Raw genomic sequence first — 15614 nt, 5'->3', positions numbered from 1 at the left:
TTTTTTATTGCTATAATATTTAAAAATTAATAATTAAATTTAAACTTAAAACATTAGAAATAACCTATGTTGCACGGGAACTAGTACGAGAACAGGAACGGGCACGGGTACGGGAACGGGAAACAGCAAAACTCAAGAAACTAAGATACTGGTACGGCAAGGGTACGACAAAAACTATAAAAAGTATAAAAAATATATTAATCATAGGTAATTAATTATTAATAAACATAAATATATATTTTTTTTATCTATATATAATGTCAATTATAAACATTTTATGTATAAAATTACAAATTGAGGACCAAATATAAACTAGTCTAGATAGACAGAGTTAAATGTTAAAAGACATAACCAAATTTAATACTTCTTATGTAAAAGTTAACAAGTTTTATATACTATATGCAAAAAAGTGAAAGATTAAGGGGTTAAATGTTAAACCTAGACTTATAATTTAACCTAACATTCTTAACACATTAAAAAAAATATGTTATAGACGCCTCTTTTTCTTCTTCCTTCTTCTTCATCCTAGTTCTGGCGCCGGAATTATTTGCCGGAATACCGTATGTGGACGATCGCCACGCGATTGGCTATAGAAACGTCCCAGAATCGTTTGTTGACCGCCCCCATTTAAAGGCTTTAAATTGCGGAACGTTAAAAAATCGTCCCCAAAGTTCTGGAAACGTATCGAAACACCGTTTGACTTTTCAAAACGGTCAACGACTGTTCCTAACTTTAAGGAAACTGTCAAGAAACGTTTCCGGCCGTCCCCGTCGGCGTTTCTGTCCCCGACAAGTTTCCGGGACGGGGTACGGCAGGTTGGTCGCGTTTTCGTGCTTCAGAGGAAATAACATAAAATAAACTAAAACTAAAAAAAATAACTAAAAAAATATCTAGTCTTCATTGTCGGGAAGAAGCCGGAAATGATCATATATGTTCGACCAAGTCCGAACGTATCGTGTCATGTATATCTTGATTTTCCAAAGCCAATCGATTATATTCTCTTTGTGTTTTGCCAACAGGTTGATATTGGACGTTGTCTTCATCTTCGTTGTACTCGCAAATCGAATGTCCCTCGTCTTCAATAATCGGGTTATGGAAAATACATATTTCATACATCATCCGTCTAATTTTTTTGGCGTCCATGCTCGTGTCGGGTTGCCACTACATGCCACTTTCTTTTTATGACACCGAACATCTTTAAATATTTTTTTCTTGCCGGTTCTTGAGCTCCCTTAAATTTCTTTCTTTTTCATCTTGTGGGCACGTGAAGAATTTCACAGACACTGAACACGACGGATATATCCCGTCACCAAGATAATACCCGTGCTTGTATTCCATTCCTGAAACATGAAAACTTGACTCTGGCATCGTACATTCTAGTATGTTATTGTAAAACCCCGACTTGATGGATGATCGTTAAATCATTATTTGTACCGGCAACCAATGTTTTAAAAACCGGTTTTTTACTCACTAATATCTGGTTTTAACCCTTTTAAGAATATGCTAATTGCATATTCTTCAACAATGGTTACTCATAATAGATTTTCATTAAACCTATCACAATATTCTTTCAAAGAACCAGTTTGAACAGTTGAGATTAGAATACCCATACCATCCTGAAACAAGGTAGTGGAGAACCTATCTGTACCGGATTTGACTAAAAAAATGTACAGCTGGTTGAACCGGGTTATACCAGGAGGTCCAACCGATTAAATAGTTTACCTTACAATTTTCTATAAATGCAACTTCAACTTCAAAATAACCTAAAAGTAAATGATTCCATAACAAAAAAAAACTCAAAAGTTAATTCATATTAGAAAAAAATAATACAAAAACACTCAATTTTAGTCCTAAAGTTTACACGTTTGAATATTAGTTGTTGGGTTAAAATTAATTTTGATATAATATAGGCCGCAAATATCAAAAATTTCTCAGACTTAAAATCGGTTTGCCGGTAAAAACCGGTATTTTTAGAAAAAACCGTCGGTACAATATTCTAACAAACCGGCCAAAAATACCGGGCTCACAATACTGGCATGCTGTGCGAAATCCGGTTTAACCGGTTCAACCGGTCGGTTTGAACCGGTTTTTAAAGCACTGCCAGCAACACCAAAGAAGACATGCCAAATCCATAAATCTTGTGAAGCAACTACTTGCAAGGATATAGTCGAGTGTGCATGATCACCTCGTATGTACTGACCGCGCCAAGCATTTATGCAGTTTGCCAATCAATACTACCAAATATACCGGGAAATCCATGTTTTGTTTCATGTCATTCATATATTTTTTGAATATCACTCCAAGTAGGGCCACATAAAAATTTTTGCTACATAACTTAATAATAATTTTAGTAAACTTATAAACATTATCGCGTACCGTTCTTGTGGACATTTGTAGATACTCGTCCAAAGGATCATGAACCATGACGTATGCCATATGCCAGTTCGATGCAGTGCACTATTGTAGTGGAGTAAAACCTCTTCTCTTGCTCGCATCCGAACGTAACTCAAACCATGGATCCGTTCTTACTATATCGTCTATTCTTTGAGATAGACGTTTACTCATTCGGAAGCGCCTCATAAAGTCTTCGCATGTGTAAGTTGCGTTTTCGGCAAAGTAGCGGCTACTAAACGGTCGTGTGCACCTTTACGATATCGATTCAACTGAGCTTTTCTTGTGAGAGGAGGCGATGTTTGGTGGTCACCAAATAAAGCATGTTCGATCGTAAAATCCATTGCATGTAGAATAAAATTCGTATCGTCGGACGAAGAAGAATCATTCATTTTCAAATTTCGGGTTGAAATTATTTTGTTATGGTTAAAATATGTAGAAATGGTTTGAGAATGGTTTAAATGGATTTTATAATATAATAAAATCAGATTATATATATTTTTTAAAAAAAATGGACCGCCGCCAACGGTCATGAGAGGCAAAAGAGTTCGCATGACGTTACTGACATGGTCAGTGGGCTTAGGTCACGCATGACCAATTTAGGGGGGGGGGGGGGTGTTCCAGTGAGACCGGTAGAGTAAGGAGTGTCATGTGATTGCCACCTAGAACTAGTAAAGGTTGCCCACTATGTATACCCATTAGCCTTACAAACCTCTCGATACTCAAAACTCATTTGTTTCTTGTAGTTGAATCAATAAGATAATTTAAAAATGCTTTACTTTAATAAACAACTAACTATTCAAAATTTAAAATTGATGGATTCCGCTTTAGACGCTAGAAAATTTTATTTAATGAGATTAGTTATCAGTAAATGCACATTTATTTATATCTATAATATATATAAAGCATTAGTGAGTGACCTTCTAATTTTTAAGAGGTATCAAACTTGTTGCTTTTAGTACAAACTATGATGCATAAAATTAAGATATTTTAAGGGCAATTTTGTCTTTTAGCAAAAGCAAATTCATGTTACGGTTGATTTTTAGTTTACTTAAATTTAATTGCATGTTTGGTCCTTTAACTTTAATCACATATTGTTAATTGTTATAATAGTTAAATATATACCCTTTATTTTAAATCAACTACCCCGACGGCGTTTAAATCAAAACTATATTGACACAGATTCACGGTGCAGCTCCGGTAGTGCTCAACGGACAACGGTGGTGCAGCTCCGGTAGTGCTCAACGAACAACAACGGTGGTGCAGCTTCGGTAGTACTCAGCGAACAACAGTGGTGCAGCTCCGGTAGTGTTCAACGGACAACAACAGTGGTGCAGCTACATACACGGTGGCAGAGTGAACCCCAGGTCAGCTGCGTGCGTGAGATCTTGATGTCCAGGTCAGCTAGGTGGTATGATGTTGACGAAAAAGTTGGAAAAGGTTGGAGTTTATATCTCCCGGGCTTTCAATATGATGTGATTTATTGTACAATCCAACCCCAGACACTTGATTTCTACAAAATGGACGGCCAGATCTAAACAAAATTAAAATTACACGGATAGTGGCAAAAGTGTCGCCACTAATACTCAAAATTCTTGTAGTGAGCATTACAAGATAAAGCAATTACAATAAGTATTTGGAGTTAGAGAGACATCACCACGTAAACACAATAATTTATAGTGGTTCAATTGGATGTTAACTAGGGTTGTAAATGAGCCATGCTCGAGCCCGAGCTCGTTAATACTTAGTGCCCGGCTTGTTTTAATTTAAGAGGGTTCGAGTTCTGCTCATTAGAGCTATCTCTATAGCTCAAGCTCCACTCGTGGGTAGGTTCGGGTCAACGAAAACACAATTGCAATAATATCATCAAACCGAATCAAACAATGCTTGAATATGTGTATAGTTTTCAACTATCATGTGGTAAGGGTTTTATTCTACCACATTGACATCCTTGAAGTTATGTATTGCAATAACAAGCTTATTTGACATCCCTAGAAAAATAACATCAAACCTAAAACTTAATCAGCCATCATAGTTTTCAACATCTTTAGATCACAATGAAAAATTATGAAAATAGGGTAATTATGAGCTTGTTGCCATCCTACAAACAAGAATCCACAAGATTGTGTAATAAATATGCAATATAATATAATGAAACATTGATGGCCAGATTCGAACGTGGGTCTTCTACAGATCTGTTCAACGCTTTACCACGAGACTAGCAAACCATTTAGAGTTTTAACTTTTAAGTTCAAACTACAAGATATATAATATATAATAAAACTATTTATACTCTTAATGCAAGAACATATAAATCAATGCATATTGAAAGCAGGCTTAAAAACAATTGCTTAAGAGCAGTGTCTGCAAGAATACACAATTGCTTTGGGTGCACGGATAGTCGGATACACTCAAGAATCTCAAATTTAAGATGTATATATGCATCTTTTAAAGACTTTAATTAGTTTGACAAAACATATATCTAAAAACATGAACTAGTATATTCAATTTCTGTGAATTTGAAAGCAATGCCAAGGCAACACAGGTACAAAAGTCCATATGATTCCGTCACGTGTCACTTTATCTCAGTGTTAAAGCAACGGAAACTGTGCTGCAAGCCTGCAACATTATTCCTGAAGGGTCGACGGAAGGCCATTATTTGAAACCACTTTTATTTAATAGCTTAGTACTGAATCCAACTACCTTTCTACAATGCATATGCAGAGTACACACACTTCTCTCACTTTTTTAATTCCATCAATTAATCAGTACATACAATTCTCACCTGGCCCCTCCTATTATTAGAATGATAGATTGCTTCCTACAAGTACTTTCTTTCTTCATAATGTTAGATTCAAGTTCAAAAAATCTTCAACACTACACTGGTTCATCACTATGTGTTCCTCACTCTTCTTAAAATCAGTCCTGCTAATTAACCTAGTTATTCTTATACAAATGATTAAGGGTTTGAATCTTCCTACGGATGATCATGTTGCATTATTGAAAATCAAATCCAGGATTACAGACGACCCTCACAGTGTTTTCAGATCGTGGAATGATTCTCTTACTTTTTGCACGTGGCAAGGAGTGACATGTGGTCGTCGACACTAAAGAGTCACAAGCTTTGATCTAATAGGCGAAGGTTTAGCTGGTTCTTTATCTCCTTTTCTTGGAAACCTCAGCTTTCTCAGGTTCATCATGTTTGATGACAACCGATTTTATGGAAGTATCCCACATGAAGTAAGTCATTTATCACGATTACAAATGCTTTCCCTTGGCAAGAACTTGTTCACTGGAGAAATCCCAGCCAACTTATCAAGATGCTCAAAACTTTGGTTACTTGACTTATCTTCAAATAAGTTGTCTGGGAAAATCTCAAATATTTTTACTTCTCTATTGATGATGAGAGTGTTATACTTACGCAAAAATAACTTCACCGGTGGGATTCCACAATCCATTGGCAATCTCACATATCTGGAAACCCTCTCTCTCGGTAGAAACCCATTAGGAGGGAGCATTCCCCACTCCTTCAATCAGTTGAAAGAATTGAAAGAATTAAGCCTAGGACGAAATGGCCTCATCGGAGTGTTTCCATTGTTTTTCTATAACCTTTCAATGTTAGAATATCAAAATATTCCACTCAACCAACTTCATGGCAATCTACCCACAAACTTATGTTTGAACCAACCTCATATCCGGATACTAGAAATAGATAGTAATCACTTCAGTGGATTCCTTCCACCCTCGATATCAAATAGTTCAGAATTGGAATGTTTTGATGCTTCTGTAAATGATTTCATGGGGAGAATACAGATTGATTTTAAAAAACTACAAAAACTTCAGTTTTTGGGTATTGGTAAAAATAATTTTGAAAGAAACCGTGTTGATTGCAAGAATCTATTTGATCCTTTGTCAAACTGTAGCAATTTAGAGAAACTAGAACTTAAGGAAAGCCGATTAACAGGGGTGTTACCAAATTCGCTAGGGAACTTTTCATCCAAACTGAGTTACATAGGACTTGTTGGAAATTATGTCTCAGGCTCGCTGCCTTCATCTATAGGAAACTTGTTGGGCCTAACTATGATTCATCTAGCGCTAAACAACTTCACAGGTATGATTCCTGAAAGCATAGGAAAGCTTAGAAACATGGAAAGGCTATATCTTGACTTAAATGCTTTCTCTGGGATTATTCCACAGTCTATTGGAGACCTCTCACTTCTAACCGAACTAGATTTGGGTGGAAACAAATTGCAAGGCACTATACCCCTGACTTTAAGAAGTTGTAATAAGTTGGTATTTCTGGACCTTTCTAGAAATAACCTTAGAGGAAAGGTACCCAAGGAAATATTCCAACTTTCTTCACTTTCCATTGCGCTTGATCTGAGTCAAAACAATCTGGATGGACTGCTACCACAAGAGATTAGCCACCTAAAGATGTTAGGATATCTTGATCTGTCTGCTAATCATTTATCAGGTGAACTTCCGAGTAGTTTTGGCAGATGCATCAGCCTTCAAATACTAAATCTTTCTAAAAATTTATTCCATGGATCAATTCCAGAGCCAATGCGTTCTTTGAGAGGCCTCGAATATGTTAATTTGTCCCAAAATAACTTTTCTGGCCCTATTCCAACATATTTTCAAGAAATGGATTTGAAGTATGTAGATCTTTCATATAATAACTTCGAGGGAGAGGTGTCTGTTAAAGGTGTTTTTGCCAACACTAGTACGATATTAATCATTGGAAACCGTAGACTTTGTGCTGCTACACCTGAGTTTCACCTACCCAAATGCACAACTAGAAAGCTTTCTGTTGGTGTTGGTGTTGGTGTTGTTGTTGTGATCGCGTTATCTTCCACAATTGTAGGTTTGGCTCTGATGTCATTTCTATTGTTTTACTTTCGTATAAAAAGGAATACAAATAAAGAAATAGATACAATATCGGCTGAATCTTTTGACAAGATTTCATATGGAAGAATTTTCAAAGCAACCGATGGGTTTTCTCTAAATAATCTGATTGATACGGGTAGCTTTGCTTCGGTCTTCAAAGGAGTTATTGTTGGGTTTCAACGGTGGTTTGGAACGAAAACGGTCAAATAATTTAAACCCGTTTTAGTTAATAATTTCGTTTAATAGATATTAATCAATATTAATATACAAACTTATAAATGAACTATAAAACGCAGCGGACAATTAAACGATTTAACGAACCAAAACCGAAAACCAAAACCCGGATCCGTACAACGTTAAACGAGTACGATTAAACAAATAATAAAATAACCATAGATTAGTTAATCGATATACCTCGGTTATCGAAACCGGGAAGACATCGAAGGCTAACGAAAAGAGCTAGGAGTGACACAATCAAACGACCCGCGAAAGATCCGGCGGTGGCGGCTGAAGGCGGCGGTGGCGGAAGCTCCGGCAGGTGGTGTGGCGGCGGCTAATGGCGTCGGACAGCAGCGGACAGCAGCTTACACAGTAACCAACAGAGCAGTACCGCTTCAAACAACAGCAGACGCAACCGGGAACTGATTCGCCGGAAAACCGAACTCGCCGGAGAAGAATCAGTTCGCAGGAAAACTAAGGGTTAAGGATTCAACAGCACCGGGACTTGTATTGAGTTGCGGTGATGTTTGTGGTGGCTGAAGAAGAACTGTCGGTGGTTGTGGTCGGTATGCGGCGGCCGGAATCGACTCGCCGAAAAACCGAGCTGCCCGAATTCAGCGCCGGAATAGTAAAGAATATTAGGGTTTTTTGTTTTTTAAGGTGTTACCATAATTAGAATAATATTTATCTATTTATAGAAATGATATTAGGGTTTAACAATTAAACCCCGTTGGGCTTTAAGCCCAAATGTTAAATCAAAGGCTAATCCACCAACTTATCATTTTATGTGATTGTGTCGGGCCCGGTTAACGTTTAAGTGGGTTTATATTTCGTTACCCCTGGTGTAACTCATACCGGGTCACATTCGGGTCGGTCTTCGTTGACTTGACCCGAACCGACCATTAAATCCAACAGTGTGACAATCGTCAATTTCAGGTTAACTCCGTTAACTCAACTCCGTCAATTCAAACTTAAAGATTACTGAATCTATAACGCACACCTCATTACATTTAAACTAGGGTTTAAATGACGCTTAACACTTACGACATGTGTAGTCTTTCGGGATTTGCACCGAAACGCAAACGAGTTGACGCAAACGATTGGTGAATAAACGAAAAACGTCAAAACAATAATTATGTGATGATTATGTGTTAGACTTATGTGTTATGTGATAACATTGTTATAAACGTTAACTCAATGTGCTAGAACTAGTTAATTAAGTTAGAAAAGTAACATTTGAAAGTGGAGGGACCTAGATGTAACATGTTATTATTATTAATAATAATAAACCTAAAACCCTAATCTCCCTCTTTCCCTCACTAGACCGATCGGCCAGCCCCCCTCCCCCTCCCCCTCCCCCTCTCTTGCGATCGCCATTCACACACACACATACAAACAATCTTTCAAGCTTTTGATTGAAGATTAAGGTGCTAGGAAGGTATAAACAACTATCCTATGCATCCTCTATGCTTAATTTTCGATTTTCAATGGGTTAATTATAAACCCTAGGTCCGATTTCTATATGTTATTGTGTTCATATGATTTTGTTTGATTTGATGGTGTATTGATGATGATTTGATAACTAGAATTGATATTGTTACATGTTAATTGTTGTGTCTTTGATTTTGAGATCAAATAAAACCCTAACCATGTATGTATGGTGTAATTGATATGCATGGATAGTGGTTATGGTGTTTAGAGTGTTATATGAACGGATTATGATCCATAGATGGTTAATATGTTGAGTTTTGTTGCAAACAGTTTCTGGACAGATTGTGTTGTTGATGTTCAATTGACTGTATCTGGGTGTAAATGTGAAAATTGGTTGAGATTATTGATACTACAGTAAACTAGGTTGAGTCTAGTTTCTAAAGAATATAAATTTGCAATTTTTGGACGTGTAAAAGTTAACCTTTATGATTTTACAAAAACGTTGTGCAAAGCTGAGTTGTTAGACCTGCTGTTAGGTTGTTTTGTAAATATTATATCTCATGAACTACGAGACCAATTGGGTTGGTTCCACTTCTGGAAGTTGACTTGTTGAGATAGAAACCTAACCCAAGTGGTCTTGCATTTTTTGGATTTTTAGTTTAACGGGAATTTCAAATAACATTCTATTGCGCATGAATTTGACTGTTATGAGTTTGCTGTAATGTTTTGATAATTGTGAGAAACATATGTTGAATAAAAATATAATAAAATATGTTCTGGAAACCTAATACATGTATGCTTTTGTGATGATTTTTGGTAAATTAATTGAGATGCTATGATTGGTGGAATGGACTAGTTTTACAAGTAGAATTCTGTCATTAAGAAACTAGTTACTGAATTTTGTAAAAGTTGCATGAAACTTGGTAATTGCTAATTAATTGTCGTGTTTTGACCAAATTGCCCTTGAGGGGAATAATTGCTAATTGATTGTCGTGTTTTGACCAAATTGCCCTTACGGGGAATAATTGCTAGTTAATTGTTATGTGTTGACCAAATTGCCCTTACGGGGAGTAATTGCTAGTGATGTACATTATTAATACATGACACGTAAATAATTGCTCACACATGTAATGTATCACAAATGTACTTGTTAAAGTCACACACGATTCACAAACGAAACACGAAACGTATCTTGTGATTAGGAATTATGTGCCGAGTCTAGAGACTCGATATTAGTTCCGATACTTAGAAAATCTCCTTGTTGTTTTAGAACGCTAGAGAGAGTTTTCTGTGACGCGCATCACTTGGTGATTTATTTTGGGAATTCTTCGCAAACAGTGAGTTTCACTTACCCCTTTAAACTGTTTTTAAACGCTATTCACTTGGGGGAGATAACATACTCCGATAAACGCATTTAAGATTTTGTTAGTAAATTATATATCACTTGTAAAGGCTAAGTGGCAAACGAAACATTTGAAGTCCTACACATCGAACCGGTTAATATTTGGAATAGCGAGTCACTGTTGAGTAGTACTACTGGGTTTGACAAACCCCACCCAACGCTAAACTCGACTGGAGGTCGAGCGGGTGTAATTTTGGCTAACACGTACCATGGTCTGGATGACCTGGTGACAAGGCACTTGATAAACTGTCAGCTTCGGTGTCGAACACTTAGTAATACTTGTTGTATAGGCTAGCTACCTATCGATATATAATTGATTTAACACTATCTGGTAACGCAAAACGCTAAACGCAAAACGCTAAACGCAAAACGCTGAACGCAAACGCTAAACGCTTTATTTTATATAAACTCGTGAACTCACCAACCTCGTGTTGACACTTTTAGTATGTTATTCTCAGGTAGCCGAGTCGGGCGCGCGGTATAGGATCATGCATGGTTTTTGAACATTCTGATATGCAAACATGTTTTTAACTATTATCACTTGGGTTTTTAAGTCGTCCTGTGTGACGTAACTTTTGTTTTTGGTTTTTACGCTTCCGCACTTATTTTCATTTAAACGTTTTTATAGTTTGATTATAACTAATGATTCCGATCCTGTTAGTTCACACCCTCTGACGGTAAAACTCCGTTAGTGGAATTTGAGGGTGTGACAGATTGGTATCAGAGCCATTGGTTATAGCGAACTAGAAGCTGCATGCATACTAGACTATAACTGCGACGACCCATTAGTTATAATGATACGCACTGCATAGATTTGTGTAGTCTTTGTTATCTTATCTCTTTACCTCTTTCACTCATACACACGCGCATACACGGCTTACCTGTAGGGATGTCGACGCCACCATCGTCATCATCCGATCAGATGACTCATGCTCACGGGAAATAACCGCAGATACCTACCGCATCGCCACCCCGAGTAGTCCCGGAACTCGAAGCTCCCGCACCGAAGAGGTACCGCTTATCCGGAGGCATGTACGAAAACGAAGTTAGCTGGGATTGGTACCCTAATATGATCAGACGTATGGTCTATCGTGAACAAGTTCCCCCGCTACCTCACCCGAGCCATCCTGCTTACCCCAACACCCTACCACCCATAACCGAACCTGTAGAGCGTGTGCTCGCAGCTGTTGTTTCATGCTTGGAGCGTGACGTGGGTTACATGCGTTATACGAGGGCGAACGTTTCCGGACTGTTGAAAGATGGAACCGAAACTAAGGAGGAAATTGCCCGCATGACAGTAGCAATGAAGGAAATGCAAGAGGCTAGTGATCAACAGATGAAGATTATGAGAAAGATGCAAGCCGAGATGATAGACTTGCAAGAGCAACTTCAAGTAGCAAGGACTCGAACCGAGATAGCTTTAGAGCGTTGCGATGTCTTACAAATGCAAATTGCTCAGAACGCAGCCGAACCTGAGGCAGAACCTGAGGCAGAGCCTGAAGAGGAACCCGAAGAAGATCCCGAAGAGGAGCCTGAGGAGGATCCCGAGGAAGATCCCGAGGAGGAACCTGAAGAAGAACAGGAGGAAGAACCGGCTGAGGAGGAGGCACACTCAGAGGTGTCCTCAGACGTTAACATCTGAGAATGATAACACCTAGATGTCTGGAAGAAACGCTGGACACGGACGTGGTAACATCAACTTGACTGCAGCAGAACTCCAAACTCTGCTAAACGATCACGCGGCGGCCGCTCTAGCCGCACATGTCCAGAACCAAGCTGGAGGTCCAATTGGAACGTGTACCTTCGAGAACTACCTTGAATGCAAGCCCAGTTCGTTTAAGGGCACTGAGGGAGCTATAGACTTTCTGCGTTGGGCCGAGAAGGCCGAATCGGCGTTTGAGATGTGTAATTGTCCCCCTGCCAGTAGGGTCAAATTTGCTGCTGGAACACTTGAAGATTCTGCCCTCACATGGTGGAATTCAAACGTGCAGATCCTTGGATTGGAACTGGCTAACGCGATGAACTGGGAGGAGTTCAAAAACATGATGCGAGAAGAGTACTGTCCTAGGGAGGAGATTGCAAAGTTGGAATCCGAGTTTTGGTCATTGAAGATGGTGGGTTCAGAAATCGAAGCCTACACCGCCCGTTCTCACGAGTTGGCTGTGATGTGTCCACGGATGGTAGACCCGCCGAGTAAGAGGATTGAAATGTATATTGATGGGTTAGCACCGCAGATTCAGGGCATGGTGACGTCTTCCAGACCTGCCACGATTCAACAAGCGATTCGGTTAGCTCACAAACTAACGGATCAAGCAGTGACCCAAGGTGCGCTACCACCCAGGGGTTCAACTACTAAGGCCCGTGACAACCCGAGTACTGACAACAACAGCAACAGCAACCAGAGCAGCGGAAAGAGAAAGTTTGACAACACCAGATCCTCATCCTCGAACCCTCCATAGCAACAACACTACCGTAAGCCCGAATTCTCCCGGAGTTTCAACCATCAAGGTAACAACAACAATAACAACGGTAGCGGGCAGAGTTCGAGCGGATATGATGGGAAATATCCGAAGTGCAACAGGTGCAACTATCATCATGCTGGCCCGTGTGACCGTGTCAAGTGTCTGAGATGCGGAAAGATGGGTCACCAGGCAAAGGAATGTAGAGGAGACCTTGCGGCAAAGGGTGCTCCTAAACCATCTACGACGACGAAGGGATGTTTCGAATGTGGTCAGGAGGGTCATTTCAGGAAAGATTGTCCCAAGCTGAAACAGAACGACAACAATGGAGGTAATGAAAGTGGAAGTGGTGGTGGAAACAATGGTAAAGGAAGAGCTTTTGTTATTGGGTCGGGTCAAGCCCGCAATGATCCGTACGTGGTGACTGGTAAGTTCCCTGTGAACGATTGTTTTGCTTCTGTATTGTTTGAAACTGGAGCTGATAGGAGTTTTGTGTCGAAAGCCTTTAGTCAACTCTTAGACTTAACTCCAACCCCGTTAGATGCTAAGTTTCCAGTAGAATTAGCCGACGGACAGTCTATAGAAACGACTCATGTACTTGCGGGATGTAAGTTAAAACTGTCAGGTCATGTTTTTGATATCGACCTTATCCCTTTTACGCTTGGTAGTTTCGATGTCGTGGTCGACATGGACTGGTTATCTGAAAACCGGGCGGAGATTATATGTCACGACAAGATAGTCCACATTACTACCCCTTCCGGCGAGATCATTTCGATCCGGGGTGAGAGAAACGGCATGACCACCAGCGTCATCACCCTCATGAAGGCGCAAAAGTATCTACGAAAGGGTCATCCGGCAATTTTGGCGCAGATGGTTGAGAAACCCGCGGAGGAGAAGTGAATTGAAGAGATACCGATTGTGCGAGATTTTCAGGAAGTTTTCCCGGAGGATTTGCCTGGACTCCCTCCTATACGACAAGTCGAATTCCAAATCGAGTTGACACCCAGTGCAGCACCCATAGCACGAGCCCCGTATCGGCTCGCACCGGCGGAGCTTCAGGAACTGTCCACTCAGCTGCAAGATTTGTTGGATAAGGGTTTTATCCGACCTAGCTCATCACCATGGGGAGCCCCTGTCTTATTTGTCAGAAAGAAGGACGGGACTTTCCGCATGTGTATCGACTACCGGGAGTTGAACAACGTGACGGTCAAAAACCGTTATCCTTTACCCCGAATTGATGATTTGATTGACCAGCTTCAAGGATCGAGTTTTTACTCGAAGATCGATCTGCGGTCTGGTTACCACCAGCTAAGAGTGCGCGAAGAAGATATTTCAAAGACGGCTTTCAGAACACGGTATGGTCACTACGAGTTTTCGGTTATGCCTTTTGGACTAACCAACGCACTAGCCGTATTCATGGATCTCATGAATCGATTATGCAAGGCGTACCTCGACAAATTTGTGATTGTGTTCATTGACGATATCCTGGTTTATTCCAAGGACAAGGCAGACCATGAAGAACACTTGGGAGTAATTCTGGAATTATTAAAGAAGGAACAACTGTACGCTAAACTCTCGAAATGCGAATTTTGGCTATGCGAGGTTCACTTTTTAGGACATATGATCAACGAGAATGGTATCCATGTCGATCCCGGTAAGGTAGAGGCCATCAAAAACTGGGAAGCACCTAAGACCCCGACTGAGGTGCTGCAATTCCTAGGACTGGCTGGCTACTACCGACGTTTTTTCGAGGGATTTTCGAAGATTGCTCAACCCCTCACCGCTTTGACTCACAAGGGCACTAAGTACAATTGGGGTGACGCGCAAGAATCCGCTTTTCAACTGTTGAATACCAAACTCTGTAGCGCCCCTATTCTAGCCCTACCCGAGGGAACGGAGAATTTTGAGGTACACTGTGACGCATCGATACAAGGTCTCGGTTGTGTGCTGATGCAACTCGAGAAGGTTATAGCCTATGCCTCTCGACAACTACGGATTCATGAGAAGAACTACACGACCCATGACTTGGAACTCGGAGCTGTGGTGTTTGCTCTTAAGATATGGAGGCATTACTTGTACGGTACCAAGTTTACCATTTACACCGACCACAAGAGTCTCCAGCATATCTATGATCAGAAGGAGCTGAACATGCGACAGCGTCGTTGGGTCGAGCTGCTTAAAGATTATGATTGTGCCATCAAGTACCACCCTGGCAAGGCCAATGTAGTGGCCGACGCTCTCAGCAGAAAAGAAACAGATAAACCCAGGCGAGTGCGAGCATTGCAACTCACGATTCATACCAACTTACCCGATCAGATTCACGATGCCCAACTCGAAGCTTTGAAAGATGAAAATCTTCCATCGGAACGCATGCGGGCATGAACAAACAACTTGAAACCAAATCGGACGGGGTCCGATATCTCGAGAACCGGATTTGGGTTACACGATACGGAGAGTTGAGAACTCTAGTGATGGACGAAGCACACAAGTCCCGATATTCTATCCACCCTGGCTCAGATAAAATGTACCATGACTTAAAGGCACTTTACTGGTGGCCGAACATGAAAGCCGATTGCCACCTACGTGAGCAAATGCTTGACTTGTGCCAGAGTCAAAATAGAATACCAGAAACCATCTGGCCTGCTACAGCAACCGGAATTTCCAATGTGGAAATGGGAACAGATTTCAATGGATTTTATCACGGGATTACCTAAAACACCGACGGGATGCGATACAATCTGGGTGATCGTTGACCGGTTGACTAAGTCTGCACACTTCTTAGCGATTAAGGAATCGGATAAAATGGAAAGATTGACTCGCGTCTA

General features: G+C 40.2%; 1 protein-coding gene across 1 annotated transcript; it reads left to right on the top strand.

Moving 5' to 3' along the window:
- The first annotated feature begins 5589 nt into the window (after window positions 1-5589).
- On the top strand, window positions 5590-7531 carry LOC143614435 (uncharacterized). The gene is made up of 2 exons (XM_077087873.1): window positions 5590-7460; window positions 7525-7531. The coding sequence occupies exons 1-2, from the start codon at window positions 5590-5592 to the stop codon at window positions 7529-7531; spliced, it is 1878 nt and encodes a 625-aa protein (XP_076943988.1).
- Window positions 7532-15614: the final 8083 nt, after the last annotated feature.

This window comes from Bidens hawaiensis, unplaced genomic scaffold (genome assembly GCF_021521415.1).
Source record: "Bidens hawaiensis isolate Kalapana, Puna unplaced genomic scaffold, B.hawaiensis_p1.1 tig00040012_1, whole genome shotgun sequence".
Classification (NCBI taxonomy): domain Eukaryota; kingdom Viridiplantae; phylum Streptophyta; class Magnoliopsida; order Asterales; family Asteraceae; genus Bidens; species Bidens hawaiensis.
This window is presented reverse-complemented; position numbering and strand designations above follow the sequence as displayed.

Excerpts from the sequence above, each read along its gene's own strand:
- LOC143614435 (XM_077087873.1), top strand. The coding sequence starts at position 5,590 with ATGTTTGATGACAACCGATTTTATGGAAGTATCCCACATGAAGTAAGT.